At 34.6% G+C, this 22,092-nt stretch overlaps 1 protein-coding gene across 3 annotated transcripts in view; it reads right to left on the bottom strand.

The window, feature by feature from the left end:
- Positions 1–22,092, bottom strand: part of LOC126738338 (voltage-dependent calcium channel subunit alpha-2/delta-3) — a 97,529-nt gene that overhangs the window by 16,434 nt on the left and 59,003 nt on the right. For 2 of the 3 annotated variants that reach the window (XM_050443611.1, XM_050443613.1), the window contains 7 exons: positions 11,873–11,953; positions 11,745–11,819; positions 11,510–11,686; positions 5,332–5,540; positions 1,763–1,872; positions 294–387; positions 143–175 (listed from right to left, as the gene is read on the bottom strand). In XM_050443611.1, the coding sequence (XP_050299568.1) occupies positions 143–175; positions 294–387; positions 1,763–1,872; positions 5,332–5,540; positions 11,510–11,686; positions 11,745–11,819; positions 11,873–11,953 (779 nt within the window). The remainder of the gene's footprint in view (positions 1–142; positions 176–293; positions 388–1,762; positions 1,873–5,331; positions 5,541–11,509; positions 11,687–11,744; positions 11,820–11,872; positions 11,954–22,092) is intronic. The other variant, XM_050443612.1, reaches the window with a different exon arrangement.

Here is a 22,092-nt window from a genome sequence, read left to right as displayed (position 1 = left end):
CCTGGTCTAGGCCAAGATTATCACGATTATTGCAAAAAAAAAACGAAACAATAAATTATTCAATAAACCGATTAAATATTAGTATTATTGAGTAGTATTAACATTTTCCAAGACAATAATACAAATAAAGATAATACTGTACCTGGATATTAACGCCATCAATATAGACATAGGTCTTTTATAATAAATAAAAAATGATTAGTGCAAAGAGGTAAATAATATATGTGCTTCATTACAATAAATGAAATTAGCCAACTTCAACGTACAAACACTAAATAAAATAAAAATCTTACCCTTTATCTTCTTTGGTAGTAGTGGTAATATTTTCCGAAAACCAAACAGTGATTTTGGCATCGGCTACAACCTTCGCTATAAGCTTTCGATCACCTAAAAATTAATAAGTAATATATATTATTCAAGGTTTCTCAAAATTGACGTCCATGCTTTTGGAATTCTATACAGGAGCCTATTATAAGTTGAAGAGTAAAAGGGAAACATGTTTGATTCTTCTTCGTTATCGAGCTATAAAAAAAAACAATAAATTATACAGTATTATCAATGAATTATTTTATTAACAATAACCTACTGACAAAAAACAATCTCATAAAATATGCTCAAATAAGTTGCCTCGAACCTCAAGACAAACATTTACGCGATGAATCATGGAAGCACGAACGTTCTGTACAATATTTTCATCTATTAAAGCCACAGCGATATAAATTCGAGTTTTATTCGAGAGAACAACATTTTGAGGATCTACAACGGGCTCGAGATAAACTTTTTGCTTAAGATAACTCCAAAAAATGAAATCCAAGTGATTGAAATCCGTGGATCTAGGTTGCCATGGTATAGGGCCAACTCGCAGCAGAGGGTTGTCATTTCTTCTTTCATGTAGGTTATGAGTATTTATGATACCAGTCTTAGTAAAGGTAGATTTATCAGTCCACGTAATACTTTCAATAGAGTTTGGATTATTATTTAGGTTCTGTGACAAAAATATATAAAAATGTACGCGAAGCTCATTACCCTTTCATGCAAAACTTGAACTTTCTGAGGTCTTAATGAATAGAGACCATTTTTCCTTATTAATCTGTGAACTGTATCTTTTTGGAAATAAAGTTGCGATTCTACAATTCGAAGACTTCTACTTGGTTCCCTCACCACAAAGTCAAGAATATGTTCTTCTTGAGCGACACTTAGCATAGGTGGATGAACTGCCTGATTTTTTTGGGGATTTAAATGGCCTGTTTCCAGTAATCTATATTCTACTCCTCTTATGGCTTTTGCATCAGGATGTTGACGATTTGGAAATCGTCCGCAGCAGTGAAGAGGTCATTATAAACACTCTTAACATATCTACATATTCTCGATTACTGTAGTACCATGGCATTTCAGGCAGGCAAATATTATTAAAGAACTTATTGTTTTCAATACAGCAGGATGATAAATACATCGCTATAGCAATGTAATATTTATGTCAAATAAAAAAAGTGATCTTAAATTAGGAAGAATTAAATAAACTAATAACTCTATAATGAAGAAGAATCGGATTTTCTTACTCTTGCTTTTCAACTTGTAATAGCCTCTCTGTATATATATATAATCAGAGAATGATCTACCTGTTACCACATAGCTAACATTGGCATTAGAACTTTAATACAGATAACACATAAATCATCTTTAAATTAGATCAAAAAGTCCCAGAAGATGAATTTAATTTAATTGCAGACATTGTTTTATATTAGAAACTTAAAGTACTTACATTCCCGAGACCATTTCCATCCAGGACCCTCCATCTTTTTTAAGAAATGTAGAAATTCCTCTTCAGCTGTTTCAAAGTAATGCTTTTCGTCTAAGTAACGGCAGTAATGCCTATGAATAATAATATATTTCAGTTGAAATGTACTACCTAATACTAACTAGATGATAACCTTAGAACATCGAAAGGCTAGAATTAGCATTGCCGTGGAACTATGGGCCGTTTGTTTGCTTGCAACATTTCTGATGCAATGATTCCAAATGGTTATGTAGAAATAGCAAAAAAATACTATACAGGGTGTCCCAAAAGTAGACGTCCAAACGAGAGGAGGTGATGGAGGAGATCATTTGCAATTAAAAAAAACCCTATATACTATTATCCGATTGTTGATGGTTTAAAAGTTATTTCCATTTTTCTCATTTTTGTAAAAATCGCTTCATGCAACATGCACAAAATTTATTACAAAAATATCCTAATTTATTTACTTAGTATTTAGTGCGAGTGTGACCCTAAGGAGTACACCCTTTTATAAATATGATTTGGATGCATAATTGTTTCTTTCACTAGTAAGAAAAAAATAATTTCTCAATATGTTTAATTTTTATTTAAAAATTATTTGCCTTTTAAGTGAACCTGGCAGAAACAAATTTACTACAAAAAGTTAAAAATTATCAGGAAAAGTTACTTATTTAATGAAGATTCTCATATGGTGAAATACTTTCAGATAAGTGATACGAGTCTTTTTTGATTGACATTTTTATTAAACTAATCGTTTTTGGACAAAAGTGAAAATATTGTAATACTAAATAATCTAATTCTAAATAATGAAAAAAAAAAGAATTTATTGCTATTAAACATCACAATAAATGTTCAAAATGCGAACCACCTGCCCTAATACACATTCGGCAACGGCGGATGAAATTACTTTTTATGCGCCGAAAGGCTCTGTCATTGTTGGTAATAACGTTGGCCGCTTGTCTTATTTTTCTTCGCAGTTCTACTTCAGTCTGGCTTTCATTGATAAAAACAAGTTCTTTGAAATATCCCCATAAAAAAAAGTCTAAGGGGTTCAGGTCAGGCGAACGCGGCGGCCATTGGATGGTTCCTCCCCTTCCAATCCATCGATTATTAAAAGTAGTATCAAGATGTTGCTTTACGATTCGGGCAGAGTGAGCAGGAGCTCCGTCGTGTTGCAGCCACATGTCTCGCCGTGTTGCTACAGATACGTCTTCAAGTAAATCGTTCAAGTTATGTTGCAAGAAATGTAAATAATTTTCGCCGTTAAGTCTTTCTGGTAGCTCGAATGGTCCAATTAATTTGCCTTCAATGATCTCTGCCCATAGATTGACTGAAAACTGATGCAGAAAACGATCATTTCTCACTATATTAGGATTAATATAGTCCCAATAATGCAAATTGTGTATATTAAACATCCCTGTTCTTTTAAAACTGCTTTCGTCACTCCACAAAATGTTTAAAAAAAAATTAGAGTCTTCTCTATTACGCTGCAGCATTTCCCGACAAAACTGAATCCTTTTTTCATAATCAGTGGGCAGAAGTGCATGAACACGTTGCACATGATAAGGATATAACAGATTTCTTTGTAAGACTCGATGAACTGTGGATTTAAGAAGTTCCGAACGTCTTGCTATGCGACGAACACTTGTTGTTGGATTCTCTGTTGCAAATTCCACAATATCATCTTCATCGTTATCATTTCTAGGTCTTCCTACTCTCCGTGGCTGACCAGGAATGATGCCTTCCAAGTAACTCTGATGCACATTTATGAAAACTCTATGGTCAGGATAGCGATTTCGACCGGGAAAGCGTCTTTCATATTCTCGGGCAGCAGCTCGAGCATTTCCATCACAAAGCCTATAAACATAGTGCATTTCTGCATATTCGTGGGAACTATAAGCCATTTGTGAAGGTTTACTTGTAATAGTAGCAAAGAAGTTAAAACACGAAAAACTCCGAAAATAGAAACAGCAAACAGTCTAAGTATAAGAAATAAAGCCTAATTTGTTGAAAAACCAGAAAGAAACTAACTACATTCGCGACAGGGAAAAGGTATGTTGATCTTACAAATTATTTGAAAAAGAATGTTTAGTTTTCTTATCATAAATATTTGACCGTAAAGAATCTGCATAAATAAAGCAACTTTTTCTGATAGCTGTTTATTTTTGGTCGAACACGTGCTTTGTAACAGCATCAATTCAAACGCAAAAATGGGTATGTAAAACTTAAACACATTGGGAAATTATCATTAGTGACAGAAGCAATTGTTTTGCATGCAATTATTATTTATGAAAAAGTACACTATTTAAGGCAACATTCATAACAAATACCACACAAATACGTGAGGATATTCTTTCTATGAGTTCTTTACAGAATTCATGACACTATTTTTATAAAAAACAGAAAAACGGTAATAACCTTTAAACCATCAACAATCGAATAATAGTATATGGGGTTTTTTTGATTGCTTCTGACCTCCTCTATACCTCCTTTCATTTGGACGTCTACTTTTGGGACACCCTGTATAATATCATAAAAATTTGTCACTTATTTTCACAGGCACAAAACGAGACTATTGTTCCTATTTAATAAAATATGACGCATTTTCTTTAATAACATATGATAATAATATAAATTAGTCAATATTCAAAGTAAAATAAAAAAAGCAACAACATCGCAACGCCGCTTGATCGTATTGTTGATTCCACCGACACAAGAAATCTTCATCAGTGACGTCGTCAAAAAATATTTACATGATAAATATTTATTAATAATAGATTATGTTTTAAATTATAAACAATATTACCGTTTCTGATCTCTTTATGCGTTTTTTTAAAGTACTTCATTGGGGTTAAGGTATCTATATAATAAAAAGCATTTTTATAGAAATTAAATATTTTATAATTATTATAAATTTCTTAATAGGCTTTTATTGTTCTACGTTTATGATGATGATTCTCTCTAGATGTGATATTATGACAGTATCGTTATTTACTTGGGAAAAGATCGGCTTGTATCGCCTTCTTTCCATGGTGCGGAACAATCGGCATAGTTTTTATCATAGTAACACTTCACACACAAAAACACTCAAATGCGTCTTTTTCCTTTTTCAACCAAAAACTACAAAAAAAACCCAGAACTTTACAAATGCCGAGTGTAAACACAAAGCCGTTTGACGAGATGACATCAGCTTTTGCTTGCGCCATTGCAAATGTTGGTTGCCATTGCAATTTTTTTAGAAGCGGTTTTAGAAATAAGAATGTAAATAATTTTTTTCTCTTGGAAGATATTATTTTTGGCTCTTAAAATAAGATATACCTATTCCTACTTTAATCCAAAATCTAACACCAAGTTAAATTAACATGATTATATGTGCTGAAAATTTAATCTTTTAAAAATACGTGTGAACTTGACAACAATGAATCGGTGAATATATTTGTAAACAAAACACCCCCTTTGCCCCTGTGCACATATTAAACTCAAACAAAGTTTTTGTTTACTAATTCTAGTCTTTCAATGTTCTAAGATAATAACTTATGAAGTAGTTTGCTTACCAATCAGGATGAATGGTCCAATTTCCAGTAAAAAACTGCGTAAGAGTATGCTGCCCTTTATCGTTAGACCTGATCCTGTGTATATCATTTTCCACAGGATGTTGTGCCCTATTAAAGCCGTATCTATGAGGAAGAGCAATTACTAAACTGAACGGTGTATTATTTATGCCCATATAGTAGTAGTTTCGATTGCTGATGTGAATTCTTGTCTAAAAAATGGTTTAGGTAATTTAATTATTACAGAGAATCCGAAGTAACGTTTACATTAAATCAGAATAGTGAATATATTAAGATTTTCGCAATTATTCGTTATATATTAAATAGAGCTATAAATTATAAATGTATGGTGCTATAATGCCTTATTTTGGATTATTCCACAAGATCTTCAAGAGTACCATCTTCTTTAAGATCCACTGAGAATGCATGGTTTAACGATATAATATCCATAGTTAACTCACTGGACTCAAAAAAAAACTACTGTGAATATATACTTTGACCATAGTAAGGCTTTTTAACAACATAATGTTTGGGTCTTAAAATGAGTAAAATATTTTCTTGAAAATACAACTCATGCAGCTCAAATTAGGAGAAAGAAACGTACAGAATTTTAACTTTCAATCAAAGTTTATACTTTAGGTTCCCCTCAGGGATCACTGCTATCGTCTCTTGTTTCTGAGATTATTACAGTATGACACAATAGTAAAAATATAGCATGGTGGATTTTGACAAATTCGATTGCTAGAAAAAAAAAACAGGAATGGTGCCTAAATAATTCACTTCTGCTTAATAGTCACAAAAATTGTCGAAAACAGGCCTAATGATAAGCACCTTTAGGTTGGACGTTTTTAGGTCAAATCAAATATTGCAGGTAAACTGTACGTAAATATATTAAAGGAAAATTAATATAGTTTGACAATCATTGACTGAAGTTCTACACCTAGATGTATAATATCAGTGTGTACAACATATTTTAATCATTATTTAATCCATTTAACTGTAGCATATTTTAACTTAGGCACTCTCTAGTATAATTACAAAAAAGAAAAATAATAAATTTTCTGAAGAACCAATAAGGTACAGACACGTCAAACTTTAGTAAATAATTAATTTCTTAAAACTTACAAAAAATGAAAATATTTAATATTTTATCCTTTTTGATATCCTATCCGATTTTTGACGCTTTGTTTCGAAGATACGGTGCGAGAAAGAATTTCAACCACCCAATGTTGGTAGTTTTAAAATTAATAACATAGCCGAAATAAAAGTATCGCATACTACAGTGGATCTACCAAGTTATAAAAAATCAAAGAATTCCGATGGTATCTTTTAAAAAAACATTCCTATTATGTAGCCAAAAAAACTAGAGTTTGTTCAGTATCAAATGTTAGAAAAATTTAGACGTGTATTTTCTGTATTTAATACTTAAATTTTTTTTAGTGAAGCCATCTATCAAGAATGGCTAGATACGAACGCCGAGATAACTGACATGCATTACATTTATGGACTTGCTGATGGCAATTCATTAGAAGCTAGTGGGTTGTACCATCAATAGTTTCCTAATCGTAATGTGGCTAATAGAAAAACATTCCAAAGTATACATCAACGACTTAGTGAAAAGAGCATTGAAGCGAATTGGAGGACCAGGAATACCAATGACAGTAAGAACGATAGAACTAGAAGAAAATGTGCTGGCCATGGTGGAAGAAGATCCAGGTACCTCGAAAAATTGCAAATACTTTAAATGTCAGTAACAGGACAATTTGAAAGATTCTTAGAGAATATTTGTTGTACCTATACCACATACAACGCATTTAGGCACTTCTTCCTATAGATTTTCTTCCACGTATTGCATTCGGTCAATGGATTTTGCACATATTGGTTCAAATCCCTTAACTACTGACTCTTATTCTTTTTACCGATAAAGCCGGTTTCTCTTAGGAAATGCAATAAGGAATTTTCACAATAACCATGTTTGGGCAGAATAAAATTCACATTAGGTGCTTGAAGATCGCTTTCAACATCAGTTCTCGTTAAAAGTTTGGTTGGGAATTATAGGTGACTTCCTAATTAAACCGGTATTACTGCTAGAAAGGCTTATCGGCGAGGTATCCCGCAACTTTCTGGAACAAACGCTACCTTAGTTTCTGGAGGATGTATTATTGGCTACAAAAAATGCAATGTGGTTTATGCACGATGGTGCAACAGCGCATTTTAGAATTTTGGCTGGACAATTCTTAACAGTAACATACAGAGATCGCTGGATTGGTCGAGGTGGACTTCACGTATGGCCTGCTCGATCCCCGGGCTTAAACCACCTGAATTATTTCCTATGAAGACACCTCAAGTCATTAGTTTATACTTCTCCAGTGGAAGATGTAGAAGAATTAAGAAATCGGATAATTCCTAAGATACTGGTGTCTTTGGAAGAGTTGGGGAGTCGATGAGGAGAAGATTGAATTCTTGCATCCGAGCGGGGGTAGGCATGTTGAACAGTTCTTGTACGAGGTTTGTCCGGAAAATACGTATAAACGTGGAATAATATTTTTATTTTACAATTATTCAGAAATTTCAATATGGTCTCCTTCAAAGTACTCCCACTGAGACAAGATGCACTTTTGCCAACGACGGTTCCACTGTTGGTATGATCGCTGGAAGTCTTCAGGTGTTAAGTTTTTCAATTGCCGTGTCGTTTCGGACTTGATGGCTTCCACATCACCCAAGTGCCGCCCCCGAAGCACCATTTTGCATTTGGGGAACAGAAAAAAGTCACAAGTGGCTAAATCGGGTAAATAAGGCGGGTGTTCTGTCACAATGATTGAGCTCCTAGCCAAAAACTCACGCACAACGAGAGATGTGTATGCAGGCGCGTTGTCGTGATGAAGGATCCACTTGCCTGATCCTGTCAGGATTTCGTGGACGATTGTTTTAGGTATTGACAGTTTCTCAGCTATCATCCTAACTGTCAATCGACGGTCATTAAGGACACAACCACGAATTCGTTCAACGTTTTCCTCAGAAGTCGATGTGGAGGGGTGTCCTGACCGTTGGTCATCTTCCACGTCTTTTCAGCCTTCCCGAAACCTTTTCAACCACTTGTTGATAGTTGGTTCCTTTAGAGAATTGTCTCCTTAAACTTGTTTCAAACACTCGAAAATTTCACGACCTTTCTTGCCTAGCTTTGCAAGAAACTTGATGTTAATTCGCTGTTCCTCAATCAGAGAGAGCTCTATGCCGACGGCAGGTAGAAAAAGGGTTACTTTAAACGTGTAAGCGTAAATTCGCTATAACTCTGGCTCGAACTGAGCTTTCAGTGGATGGTATAGAGAGAGAGGAAACCGTCAGGCCGCCCCTCCCTTACGCGTAGATACGACGCCACGAACATTTTATACGTACTTTCCGGACAAACCTCGTAGATTGTGAAGCATTATATTTACTTTTTTTGTAGTAAATAATTGTTATTGTCAAAATTCTTATTCGCCCCGTATCTTCGAAACAAAGCTTCCTATCAAAAATTATAAAAGGATAAAATATCCTTAGAACAGTCCAATGAATAATCCTTTATATTGTTGCCGTATGTTTAGTAAACACCCTGTATATATCAACTATTAAACAAAATATCCTCCCTCTCACAAAAACAATAATAATTTTAAACAATATTTATTTTCTACTACCGTGCGTAAAGAACTCACTTTACACATTTATAAAATTTCGCTTTTTACGCACTAGTGCTTAAAAAAGTATTTCTATGCACTAATGCGTAAAAAGTTATTTCACATTTAATTTATAATTTTTCAAAAGTTTTCTTTGGTATCAGAAAAATTTCTGCATGTTACACGTGTGTAAAATCTCCTTTTTTTATGATTGGGACATTTGTCAAATTCTCGTTCAAAAAATCAAAACAAGTAGTTTTAGCAAAAGTGTTTTAGATGTATGCAATGTAGCGTCAATTATAAGCTGTTTTTTTCAATTTGACTTATAAATGATGTATGCAGTGAGTCGACTAATTACAAAAAATACTTGGGGTCGGAAGTCCTTTTGATGAGATATTCAAATTTCGAAACCGAAGTTAGTATAGATAATAGTAATAGAAATAGAAAATAAAGCCATGAGGAAGCGTTATGTTTATTCTACATAGTGCAGTATTAAGTATGTCTAATCTCTGTAAGTATGTCTGTCTAATCTCCAGTAAAACAAATTCTTAGCTGGAATTGCCCATGTTAGTGCGAAAATTTGTGCAAATAATCATTTTAATGTAGAAGTTTCGTTGCAGCAGAAGTACGCAAGTACTTTTTCTTTTATGTCAATACCAAAATAACATGAAATTTTTTATTTTTGACGGATTTTTAGCCGCAGCAAATGAATTATGATGGTCTTTTATCAGTGTGAATCGTTGATTGAGAATATGGGATATAATTGCTTGGATACTTCATTATTCTTTTGCGTGCGGGTGGAACCACGTCGCGTCGTGTCGGTGTCATCTTTTCACGTGTCAGACAATGAGTAATCGCGCGCGAAGATTTTGAAAACGAACCTGCTTAGATGAAGATGATTTAGATTCTAGTTCTTCTGACGAGATATCCATGATAACGAGTCAGTTGGAAAAATTATCAAAGAAAGTTGCGCGGCTTAAAAAAGACAGAAAGCGCAAAAGAATTCGCGATGTTTCTCCATCAGTGATTTCGAACAGCAGTGGTCGTGATGACAATGATATTAATAATTTTCAAAGTGAAACTCAACCTAGTAACAGTACATTTGGACTGGTAAATTATGAATCGTCAGATTCAGAACGTAGTACCTAATACCTCATTTTTGCTTCCGTATTCCCTCGGTAAAAAATTACATAATACCTATATACCAACCAATTTTCGCATATCTATGCATATCGATAAACCGAGATTAATAATTTAAATGCTTTGGTGTTTAAAAATAACGCTTTCAGTTCATAAGTAGATATAATATCAACGAGCTTTGACCAAGAATTCCAATGTGATGTCAATGGGAAATCCATTGTGAATTTGCAAAAATTTAAAAATTATATAATTTTGTATTATTTTATGGCTGACGAGTTTTAGCATAATATTTATTATTCTCGGAACAACGAGTTTTGAAATATTTTTATATTATATCGTGACTAACGAGGTTTTGGCATATTATTTTATTATTTAATGCTAACGAGTTTAGCAATATTATATGTCATCTATAATAATAGGTATGCAGCTAAAACATTTTGGTGTTGTCATCTCTCTATTCTTTGCAGAGAATGACAACAACGATGCTGAACCTAGTAGAGGTGCGATATCAGAAGACCTTCTTACCTTTCTTGGTAAAAACAGTGCTGACAATCAGAATACTACCAAAGATTTTAACAACTAGCTTGTTCAAATTTGGTCTAAAATATTACAGGAAGGTCTTGGCCCTGAATTGCAAACTACAATATGCAAAAAATATTCCCCTCCTAATAATTTGCTTCTCGCTAATGCACCCAAACTTAATTTAGAAGTTTTGGCTGTGCTGACAGAACAGCACAAACAGCGGGATCAAAGGCTTGAACGGGTTAAAGCTGCCCGAGAAATGGAGAAACTATCATCTGACATTAAGCTCAGAACAGTTGCTGCTAAGCCTAGTACTAGTACTTCTTTAAACTACAGAAGTCTGCCCCGAGAAAATTGGAAGGGACAACGAGGCAGACAATACAACCAACCCAGACATCAGTCCCAAAACTTCAAGAGCCCCCGAAAGAACCTTCGGACGACGAGGGAGAATGCTCCATTTTATCGCCGCAATCAAACAGGTCGACAGTAAAAAATTCAGAGGTAAATTATACATGCGGCAGATTAAAATATTTTTTAAGTTCATGGAAATCGCTAACCTCAGATAAGCTCTTATTATCATGGATATAAGGTTACCGTATTCCTTTTTGTCATTATCCATGCCATTGCAGTGTCAAAACTTAAACAGCTCATTTTATGGTCAGAATGTGCCTTAGGTTTCTTTATAAAGATATATTATATCGAGAAACGCTTCGTTTTCAAAATACGATGTATAATAGTGAAAAAATTTTGAAATCGGGTATTAAAATTGTAATTAAAAAAAATTATCGTAACTTTTTATCTAGATAAACCGCAGCAAATCTACATTACCCGCATTTTAAAACTTAAGATATTGAACATCTTCTTACCATATCATCCAAATGACTTTTAACCCTCATAGTAATATTTCCTTTCTTTTGCATGACTATTTTATGCCTAAGCTCTCTTATTTCATCACCGAATTCCCGCGGTAAAGTATCGTCATCAACGATTTCCACTTCCATCATGTCCACTTTATTATAGGCTGGTTTTAAAATACCTTTATACTGTAAAATGAAATATTATTTAAAAATTAATTGTGACAATATATTCGGTCAAACTTACAACAGGTCTGAGGTCAGGATGTGTTAGTATGTAGCCATTATTGGTAACAATAAAGCCATAACCGTTCACTCCCAGCTGAAAATTAAAAATATTAATAAAAAAATTATGAGTTAAAAATGTTTAGTTACCCTATAGGGCAGCATATGACGTTTTATATATTCGATAGGTACATCAGTGCCAGCAACGCCCAAAAGGTTTGCAACTCGTTCCTAAAATTTATAAAATTATTGCAATTTTAATATTTTGCTCCCATTTTAATTGGTTTAAATTATATGATCTAAGCTAATCTTTTAATCTAAATATTAACAAGAAATAGAACCATTATTAGCTTACTACTAAAACGTAGTCTACATGTTCTACTAAACCATAGTTGAAAAACTATATGTATGATCTATATTGTTATGACGAATTCATAATTATTAATAACTTATTTCATTCGGTATGACATATTTCTTTAAATATTATTATTTTAAATATTAACACAATTTAAATGTAAAAAACTCTTTGATCAAATTCAATTAAACTTTTAGAACCTCTGGTGATCTCCCCATCCTAGTTTATTAGAGAGCTCTAAATTTAAAAAACTCGTCATATGCGAGTTAAGTAGTTGACCACATGAATCAATAAAACACTCAAATCACGAGACAGTTTTACTTCTAACCAAAACTCTTTACTTTACTCCGTACGTATACGTGTTTCGCTAACGACATTAGCATTTTCGGGATAAGATTAAAACTAAACTAGTTTAAAATTAAAAGAGTTTTAATTTAAAACTTTTCTAGATGCCAATATGATCGAAACACGTGTCGAGAGTAAAATAAAGAGTTTTGGTTAGTGGTAAAACTGTCTCGTGATTTGAGTGTCACGCCAAAGGTTCCAACCATAGGACTAATAAGATAGCTTTACAGTCAGCGGAACAGAATTTATGTTTTAAGTTCAGTACTAAAATTAGATTAATTAATGCATATGTTTGGTTTCTCAAATCTTGCAAACGCCTTTCAGTCTTTCCAAAATTCATGGATGTATTTTTCAAAAGTAAATCTCATTTTTTCCAAAAAGGCTGAATTCTGTGCTAAGCAAAAATGGTTAGATTGAGAAATCAAACATTTAATTACTTATAGTAAACGTAGCATTTTAGACTTAGAAGCATACACCCTTTTTAAAAAACTCACTTTTACGCAAAATAATTTAGAGAATCAAGCATGGAGCGATTTTAAAAAAAAAACATGTCTGAGGTTATTAACCATAAATACATTACCAAATTTTCTTCACCAAACAAACAATTAAAAAAGTTGGCGTGTTCCAAGGATAAACCACAAAAAGAAAAACCAGTTTTTTAATGAGAAAGAACTTGATGTTCACTTTGCATCAGTTTCAAACTGCAAAAATAACCTGGAGGAGATTATAGTAAGTGTTGAATCATCAATTTAGTACTTGCCAGTTTTCAAAAGGTTTTGTTAGAGAAACGATTCGCAACCAAGTTGTAAGAAATCTTACCAAATCAAAAAACACAGCAGGTTCTAATATTGTTAAACTACTAAGAGAAAAAGATTGTTTCTATTTAAAAGCTGACAAAGAAAACAAAGTTGTTATTTTAGAAAAAGCAGAATATTTTAACCGAGTTGATGATCTTATTGAAAATGGTCCGTATAAAAAGATTTCTAAAAACCTTTTATCAAAAATGATCAGAATCTCATACGTTAAAAGAGCATTACATCGGCCTCATATGAAAATTGCGTAAGTCCACTTTTTAACAAAATTTGGGTTTTAGTGCCATCTTGTTACGCAGTCCAAACTTCACAAAACTGCAAAAACAGTTTAGCGGTTAATCACCAGATGGCGCTACCAACCACGAAATTGAGGGTTTCCTAAATCCGACTTTACTTGTCGCAACGTGAATTTGGCGTAAGTCCCACATATTCTATGCTTTGAACGTGGTGTATCACTTGTGTGTTACAGTTTTTGCTTTTAAACATTAAAAAAAGGTGTTTAAGTGAAAGAATGTAATTTGCTCTAAAATAGTCCAGGTAAGTGTCCTTTGATTGTATAGAAAATGTTATAATTTATAAAATACTGATTTTTAATTAGGTGTAGGACTTAGGCAATTTTCATTTCTAATTCGAATTGGAGTTACGCCACTTTCATAGGTATTTTTTAATGTCTGTAAAATGATTTTTTTTAGAAGAATTTAAAAAAGACCCATTAAATTTATTTAAGAAAGAAAGTCAATCGCGTGTATTTAAGAGGAACTTTTTGGTTTGGATTGGTGTGTTAAGAATGCCAAAAAAAAAGTTTAATTCTATGATACTTTACGAGTCCTGGAAAGTATATTTTATGTTCAAATTTTTATTCTAAATATTTTTATTTATTTTAGAACTAAAATAATTTTTTTGGGTTTTTGCAGGGCCTTTTTAATAGCCTAAAATATTTTACTTACATTAAGAAAGAATTTCGATTTATTCTTAAAACAACAAATTTCTTATGATAAGAAAATAGGTGAAAAATAACATTGTTTAACTAAGCAAATTACAGTTCTTAATTTAATCAAATCTGTTTTAAATGAAAATAATATATTTTTTTGGTTTTTAAAATTAAGATAATTTTTCTATATGTGTACTGAATTTTATTGTATAAATAAACCATGTAAAGTTATAATTTTTTTTTTTATGATAAACACAAGCACAAGAGGAAAGACCTATGTCACTCTTGGAGTGGTGCTTGCGCGAAGATATTTGTGGGCATTTATCTTGAATCGCTGCAGGTTGTATGCGTCGGGAAATATGTGAGGTGGAAGCCCGTTCCACAAAGAAGATGTTCTCCAGATGAATGAGTTCCGATACAGCGACGTCCTTGGGGTAGGCAGGTGGACTTGATGTTGATGAGCCGCAACTGCCAGACACGTCCTTCTTGCCGGAACAGCCCTGGGTGGAATCAGGCCTGCCAGCTCAGAGGAGCACTTACCGTGATAATAACGGTAGATTAAACAGAGATCAGCCACCTTTCTCCTATGCTCCAGACTATCCAGACTCTTTGTCAGTTCTGGATTGTCGATAAGACGAATAGCTCTCTTCTGTATAGAATCTAGCAGGTTTAAAATATGCTTGTGTGCACAGCTCCAGACATGCGAGCAATACTCGAGGGAAGGGCGTTTTTGAGCCTTATAAAGAGTCAGCAGCTGTTCTGGTGTATACAGTTTTTCCGTTTTGAAAAGCACTCCGAGTTTTTTGGAAGCTGCCCTGGCGATCTCGGCAACGTGGTCATGCCAGGACACACTGTTGGTGACTTCGACTCCTAGAAGATGTAAAGATGATTTCATTGGCAATGTTTTCCCTGCCATAACCAGCTCCGGGCCACAAAGGTTAGTCTTCATCGTAAATACTGCAGCCTGCATTTTTTTAGCGTTATAATTGACCAGATTGTTACCGCCCCACTCCAAGATTGCTCTAATATCGTTGTTGGTTGAAGCTACTTGTTGCTGCCTAAGATTCTGAGAACTTGCGGCTGTCGTTGGTTTGGCGGACTTAAATGTGGAAATAAGTGTGCTATCGTCCGCAAAGCTGTAGATTGGATTGACAGTAGTTCCTAGCAAATCGTTGATATATATCAAGAAAAGGGTGGGGGATAGAATGCATCCTTGAGGGACTCCAGCGTTAATGTTAAATTTGTCGGAGAGGTGTCCATCGACGGCTACTTGGATTGTTCGTTGTTCAAGAAAACTTTTGATCCAATTCAGTAATGAGTTTTGTATGCCGATTGAGGAGAGCTTGGTTAGTAGTCCCTCATGCAACACTGTGTCAAATGCCTTGGAAATGTCAAGAGCGACTGAGCGGGACTCGCCGTGCTTCTCCATGGCCTCCGTCCACAAGTGTGTGACGTAAGCCAGAAGATCGCCGGTGGATCTAAGCTTTCGGAAGCCGTATTGATGATCGCTGATTAGTCCAGATGATTCCAGATATCTTAACAGTTGTTGGTTGACTGCTTTCTCCATAATCTTCGATATTACTGGAACTAGTGCAATCGGGCGGTAATTGGAGGGCATCGTCTTCTTACCCTTTTTGGGTACAGCTTGCACTCGAGTAGTTTTCCAGCTTGTTGGAAATGAGCCCTGCTTATACGATGCCATGAACAGTCTACATAAGGGAGGAGTCAATTCGTCTGCACAACGTTTTAGTACTAGGGCTGAAATTCCATCGGGTCCAGAAGCTTTGTTAGTGTCTACGCTTTTAAGAATTTTATTTATGATTCGTTGGGGAAACGAAATTTCTCCCATCGATGAATTCACCCTTGGCAAATATGGCGGTGTTTTGCCTTGCGAGTGCAGAGTAGAATTGGACGCGAAGAGTTTACCCAGTAAGTTGGCTTTTTCCCTTGCTGTTACCGCGATAGAACCATCATCTGCTGTTAGGGGTGGCAAGGGCGACTTAGCAAATCCTTGACTAACGGCTTTCGATACCGACCAGAAAGATCTTGTTCCATTTGGGCAGTTTAGCAGTTTGTTTTTGATCCTGTTGTTGTGACTCTCTTTGCATTCATCAATAATTCGCTTGCAGCTATTTCTGGAGGTTAAAAAGTTCTTCCGATTTTCGGTGGAAGGATGTTGACGCCATTTGCGATATGCTGCGTTTTTAGTGTTAACTGCCTTTGTGCAATTCAGGTTGAACCATTGCTTGTTGTTTGATCCGCATTTAGTAGAAAAAGGGATATAAGCTTCCATTCCTGCCAAGATCGTCTCTGTAATTTGGTTTGCACATTCTGAGATGTTATTGGTTCTAAAGCAGACTTCTATCCAAGGGAATGAGCGATAAAATTCCCGAAGATGGTTCCACTCTGCTGATTTATAGTGCCATACCTTCCGCGGCATCGGAGGATCCTGCGTTTTAACATCCAACTGGCAAGAAACTGTTATCAATTTGTGGTCCGATGTTCCTAGGGGGGCCTGTACTGATACAGTGTACGAGTCAGGTTCTGAAGCCAAGACCAGATCTAGGAGACTCGCGAACTCGCCGTCTCGATCGGGGATTCTGGTAGGTTCCTCCACAAGCTGCGTAATCCCGCATATAGTGGCAAATAGCTCAGCTTCTCGTCCTTCATCGTCGTTCTTGTTGCAGAAGCGCAGCCAGTTGATATTGTGAACGTTAAAATCACCCATGACAAGGATTTCTGCGCTTGGGTAGTCAATTTGCAGTTGGTTAATGCAATCAACCAGGTTCAAAAAGAGCCGCATATATTGGGTGTCGCTTGGTGGTCGGTAGATACAGCAGATAAATTTCGTGGCACCACTGGCTATTATTTTGAACCACATGACGTTGAAGTACGCAGGTTCAAGCGTTTCTTCCCGCTGGCAACTCAAATCGCTCTTGACAAATACTGCCAATCCAAAGTTTAGTCGAAATCGGGTGTGTAGATCGTATCCAGGATAAATGAGGTCAACATTTGTTGTTGAAGGTTTCACCTTTGTTTCTGCCAATGCCAGAATGTGAGGCTTATTTGATTGCAGGTGTTGGTGTACTGTATTAATATTGGTGTTTAGGCCTCTGATGTTGCAGAAATTGTTTTTTAGGCTTTTAAATCCGCCTGATGGACCCCCCCCCCCCCCCCCCCCCCGACCAGCCTCCGCCCGGAGATCCGAATGGGAGGCGAGTTTACCTCCGGAAAGTTTTGGTCATGAGGGCGCCATCATGCATTTATTTTTATTTTTATTTTCCATTTCCCCTTTGGAAACCGGACACATCGACATGGCGGCGAAATGTGAGTTCCATGGAACCACTTCACGCCGCGTAAGTCCTAATACGTGTTAAATCGCAGTATTTTTTTCAGAATGAACAAGAGTTCAAGAAGCTATAAAATACTTTATAAAACGAGGCTTAAAAGTGAGTTGCTCCCCAATGCAACCTAAAAACTTCCAACGATTAGTGATGTTAATCAACAGTTTAAAAAATCCGAACCAAAAGTTATCGTTTCAAGTGACGTTACAATTACTTCTAACGACTACAATTACTTCTTTCGAATTACTTCTAATCCTGAATATTCAGCTTAATGTATCTGCAAAAGAATTACAAGAAAATATTGACTCCAACTTGACCGGCAATGAGGATTTTGTCAAGAAAATTATATCACTGGAAAATACTGATACTTTAGATGCCTTTATTGACTTGGATACCATAAACAACGCCGATATAACTTTCGAAGAGGCTAGTTATACGGGCACATCTGACCAATAATAATAATGTTCGGACTAGCAACCAAAAAAATCTAGAAAAGCACCACAAGTTTTGAAAATATTCAAAGATCTATGCAAATGAAACGGAAAATTTAAGTGATTTTGACAATATTGACACAGTCGATGATGAGAACAAAGAGAATTCCAGATTAAATAAAGATGAAGACCTAAGTGAAAGGAAGAGTATTCCAGAAAATGGAGACAAAAAGCGTAAAAGGAAGAAAAACAGGTTGAGCGACAGTCAAGGATGGGGGTTTGGGAGTACAACATTAACAAAAAGAAAAGACAAGAAGGGGATTCGTATATGGGCAGGAAGGATAACAAATTTTATGTTCAGAGAACTGAAAGAAAATTAAAAATGAGATGTTCATGTAAAGAGGGGTCAAAGAAAATTATTTTTAAATGTTATCTCTTAAATGACGAACAAAGACAAAAAATATTTCAAAAATTCTGGAAGTATACATGGGAGGAGAAAAAAATTTTTGTCAATGGAAGAGCGGTCTCTTCAAATATCAAAAGGGCAAGAAACCGAAAAACCGAAGGAGAAAGTAGAAGAAAATGCTCTTATTCTTTCTTTCTTGACATAAAAAAAGAGAGAGTTAGAGTATGCAAAATTATGTTTTGCAACACACTTGGTGTATCCATGAGAACTATTACTCACTGGTTAAATAAAAGCTTTACTTCACCCAAAAATAAAAAAATGTAATAATGTAGAAACTGAAACTAAAGACTGCGACCAAAAACACCAAATAAGAAATATTGAGAAAAAAAATCAGTTAAAGATTTTCTTAATAATTTACCAAAGCTAGAATCTCATTACTACCGCAAATCGTCTTGAAGGCTATACCTAGAACCCCGCTGGAAAAACTAAACTCTATGATTTTTATAAAAATGTTTGGCTAACAGATAAAAAAATAGAACCAGTTCGATTAACCCTATTTAAATATATTTTTGAACTAAATTTATCTCTCTTCAGTACCAAAAAGGATGAATGTGTAGGGCCTAGGGCACCAAACACAAAATGTTTCCGATCTACTTGATGAAGCACATATAAAAAAAGGAGGACGCAAGAAATGAAAAAGAAAAGGACAAGCAGTCACTCCATGAAGTGTTTACCATGGATCTCCAATCTGTTTTACTGTGTCCACAGTCAAACGTGTCTGCCCTTTACTACAAAACTAAATTGATTCTGCACAATTTTACTATTTTTAATCTACATACAAAGGATGGTTACTGTTTTCTGTGGCACGAAGGGGAAGGGGAGTTAAAGGCAAACTGTTTTGCCTCGATTATTTGTACCTTCTTAGATACCATGGTTTTACCAACTATGGATCCAAATACCAAAACTATTATTCTTTACAGTGAAGAATACTGTGGTGCACAAAATCGCAATTCCACTTTGTCTAATGCCCTATTAAATTTTTCAATGGAAAAAAGTGTGTTTTTCAAAAATACTTAGAGAAGGGTCATACACAAATGGAATGCGATTCTATAATGCATTCCACAATTGGAAGAAAGATTACAGGCAGGGTAATAAACGTACCTGCCGATTACGTAAATTTGATAAAAGTTGCGAGAAAAAACCCAAGATCTTATTATGTTCAATATTTGAATCATGATTATTTTAAAGATTTTTCTGTAATTAACTTTTTTAATTCAATTCGGCCTGGACGTAAAACTGGTGACCTTACTGTACAAGATATTAGAGTTCTAAAATATAATTCAAACGGATCCATTGAATATAAGATTAGGCATTCTGGTGAATGTCAAATCCTTCCAGTCAGATTTAATAAAAAATGCTTGAGTATACCCATGGAAAAGCTACCAAAACTCTATCAAGGTAAATTAAAAATTAAAAGAGAAAAGTTTGAACACCTTCAATCGCTAAAAAATACTATGGAACCAGATTACCATTCTTTCTATGACAATCTTGAACATGAATCCTAAGGGCTCGTATAACATGTAATGTTTTTCTAAGAATGTAAGTAATTAATGTTTTTAATTTTTAATGTTTTTTAAAAGCAATTAATAAACAATAAAATAATAATTTACAATTATGTTAGTTGTATTTTTAATATGATATATGCGTATGTCCAAAATGCGATGAGTTTTTATATGATTCCTGCCTAAGTCCTTTAACTTGTTTAAAAAAAAAAGAGAATCCTTTTTCTGACATTTCCGATATTAGTTTTCATAAAACAAAACATAATTTAAAAAAAGTTTTTAAAGTTACATTACTGTTAGTCAATAACTATTTTTTTTGCCTACTGTAAAAGTTACATTTTTGGACTTACGCAAAATTCATATGAGGCCGACGATTAACTGATTGCAAAAACCTTGTTTTCAGTTTTAATCTTCTTCACAAAATGCTAACATCATTAGTGAAACACGTGTCGAGAGTAAGATAAAGAGTTTTGGTTAGTGGTAAAACTGTCTCGTGATTTAAGTGTCAATCACACCAAACGTTCCAACCGTAGGACCTATAAAACACTGATAAGAGTATTGTATACTAACATACTGCCAAATATGTATATGCCAAGTATGTGTCTGCCTGACTGTTTGTAGGCAGATATTTATACACGGCACTGGCCAATTTTTTTTCTTGAGTGCCAAAATACCCATGCAAAAGAAAATCATGTGCAAAACAATGATTTCCATTCCAGCGAATTTAATGTGCAAAAACTTCTTTTAGTGTTAAGAGACCAGCAAAGAATACAGAACAAGCTCATTTAAAAATTTCTATAAACTTTTGTCTAATAAAAGTTAATTTGATATGACTTTGTGAAAATTTGCTAAGATTGTCGCATTTTTAAATTTAAAAACACTAGAGGAGAGTCGCCTAATATGAGGAGGTTTCCTAATTTGGGGAGATCTAAAATTTTAGACGGTGAGGGTATACGACTAATCGCACGCACTCTATTTTGTAGAGTATGTCTGGGACGGGACTCTATACATTTTCTTTATTCAGAGAAAAGAAGCGAATAAGTAAAGGAAGAGATAAGGATCGCTATATATATTGGTACTCTATAGGGGTTTCCTTATTTATTTCGTTGTTTCTCGGGTATAGAGAATCCGATATTACCGATTCTAAAAACATTAGGCAACTCGGTAAGATCCACTCGTGAATAAAGAAGAAAGAAGTAGAAATTGACAATATTGACATTTTTTTGTTTTGTTTTTGTGGCTCATTCCCTATAGAGTTTTTCCTTATTTAAAATGTTACCTGTGCAAAGGTATTTAATAAACAATGAAGAAAATCGCGGACGAATTTATAGATATAATTTACAAAAAAGGGTGTTCAGAGCTAATAGTGATCCCTTTTCGCTACCTGATCGGCGATTTCAAGAGTTATTTTGATTAAATAAAGATCTTGTGGCATATTTGTTTAATATTCTACTACCCCATATGGAAAATCAGCAAAGAAGAACTAGAGTGCCAAGGGAAGTTAGGATATTGATTGCAGTAAGGTTCTTAGCAACTGGTAATTATCAAAGAGGGGTGGGCGAGGAATGGATATTGTCAACAAGTCAGCAAGTAGTCAGTAGATGTATATCCGAGGTTTCAAACTTAATTGTCATCCATTTAGGCCCCATATGCATTCAGTTTCCATTACAAAATATTCAGAAAATGGATATCAAAAGAGGTTTCTCAGAAAAGGGAGGATTTCCAGGAATAGTTGGGTGCATAGATTGTACCCATATATCAATTTTGTCACCAGCTTTGGAGGAGCACAATTATGTAAACCGCAAAGGTTTTCATTCCAAAAATGTGCAGATTATTTGTAGCTACAACTTAAAAATCCTTAATATCAATGCAAGGTTTCCGGGATCTACAAATGATGCTTATATATGGAAAAGCTCTCAAATAAAGCAGTTCTTGCAAAATGAATAAAATAGGGGTAGGTAATTTAATTTGTTTAATTTTGACTTGTTATACATTAAATGTTTTTGTACATACTAAATACAGCACTACAACTTTTCAATTTGTTACAGGCGAAAGAAACACTTGGTTAATAGGAGATTCAGGGTACCCACTTGAACCATGGCTAATGACTCCATTTGATAACAATCCTCCCCCAAATACACCAGAAGGTCGTTATAATCAATCTCACAAAATTACCAGAAGTAT

Source organism: Anthonomus grandis, chromosome 7 (assembly GCF_022605725.1).
Source record: "Anthonomus grandis grandis chromosome 7, icAntGran1.3, whole genome shotgun sequence".
In the NCBI taxonomy this organism is placed as follows: domain Eukaryota; kingdom Metazoa; phylum Arthropoda; class Insecta; order Coleoptera; family Curculionidae; genus Anthonomus; species Anthonomus grandis.
Note: the sequence above shows the minus strand (reverse complement) of the source record. Positions and strands in the feature narration are given on the sequence as shown.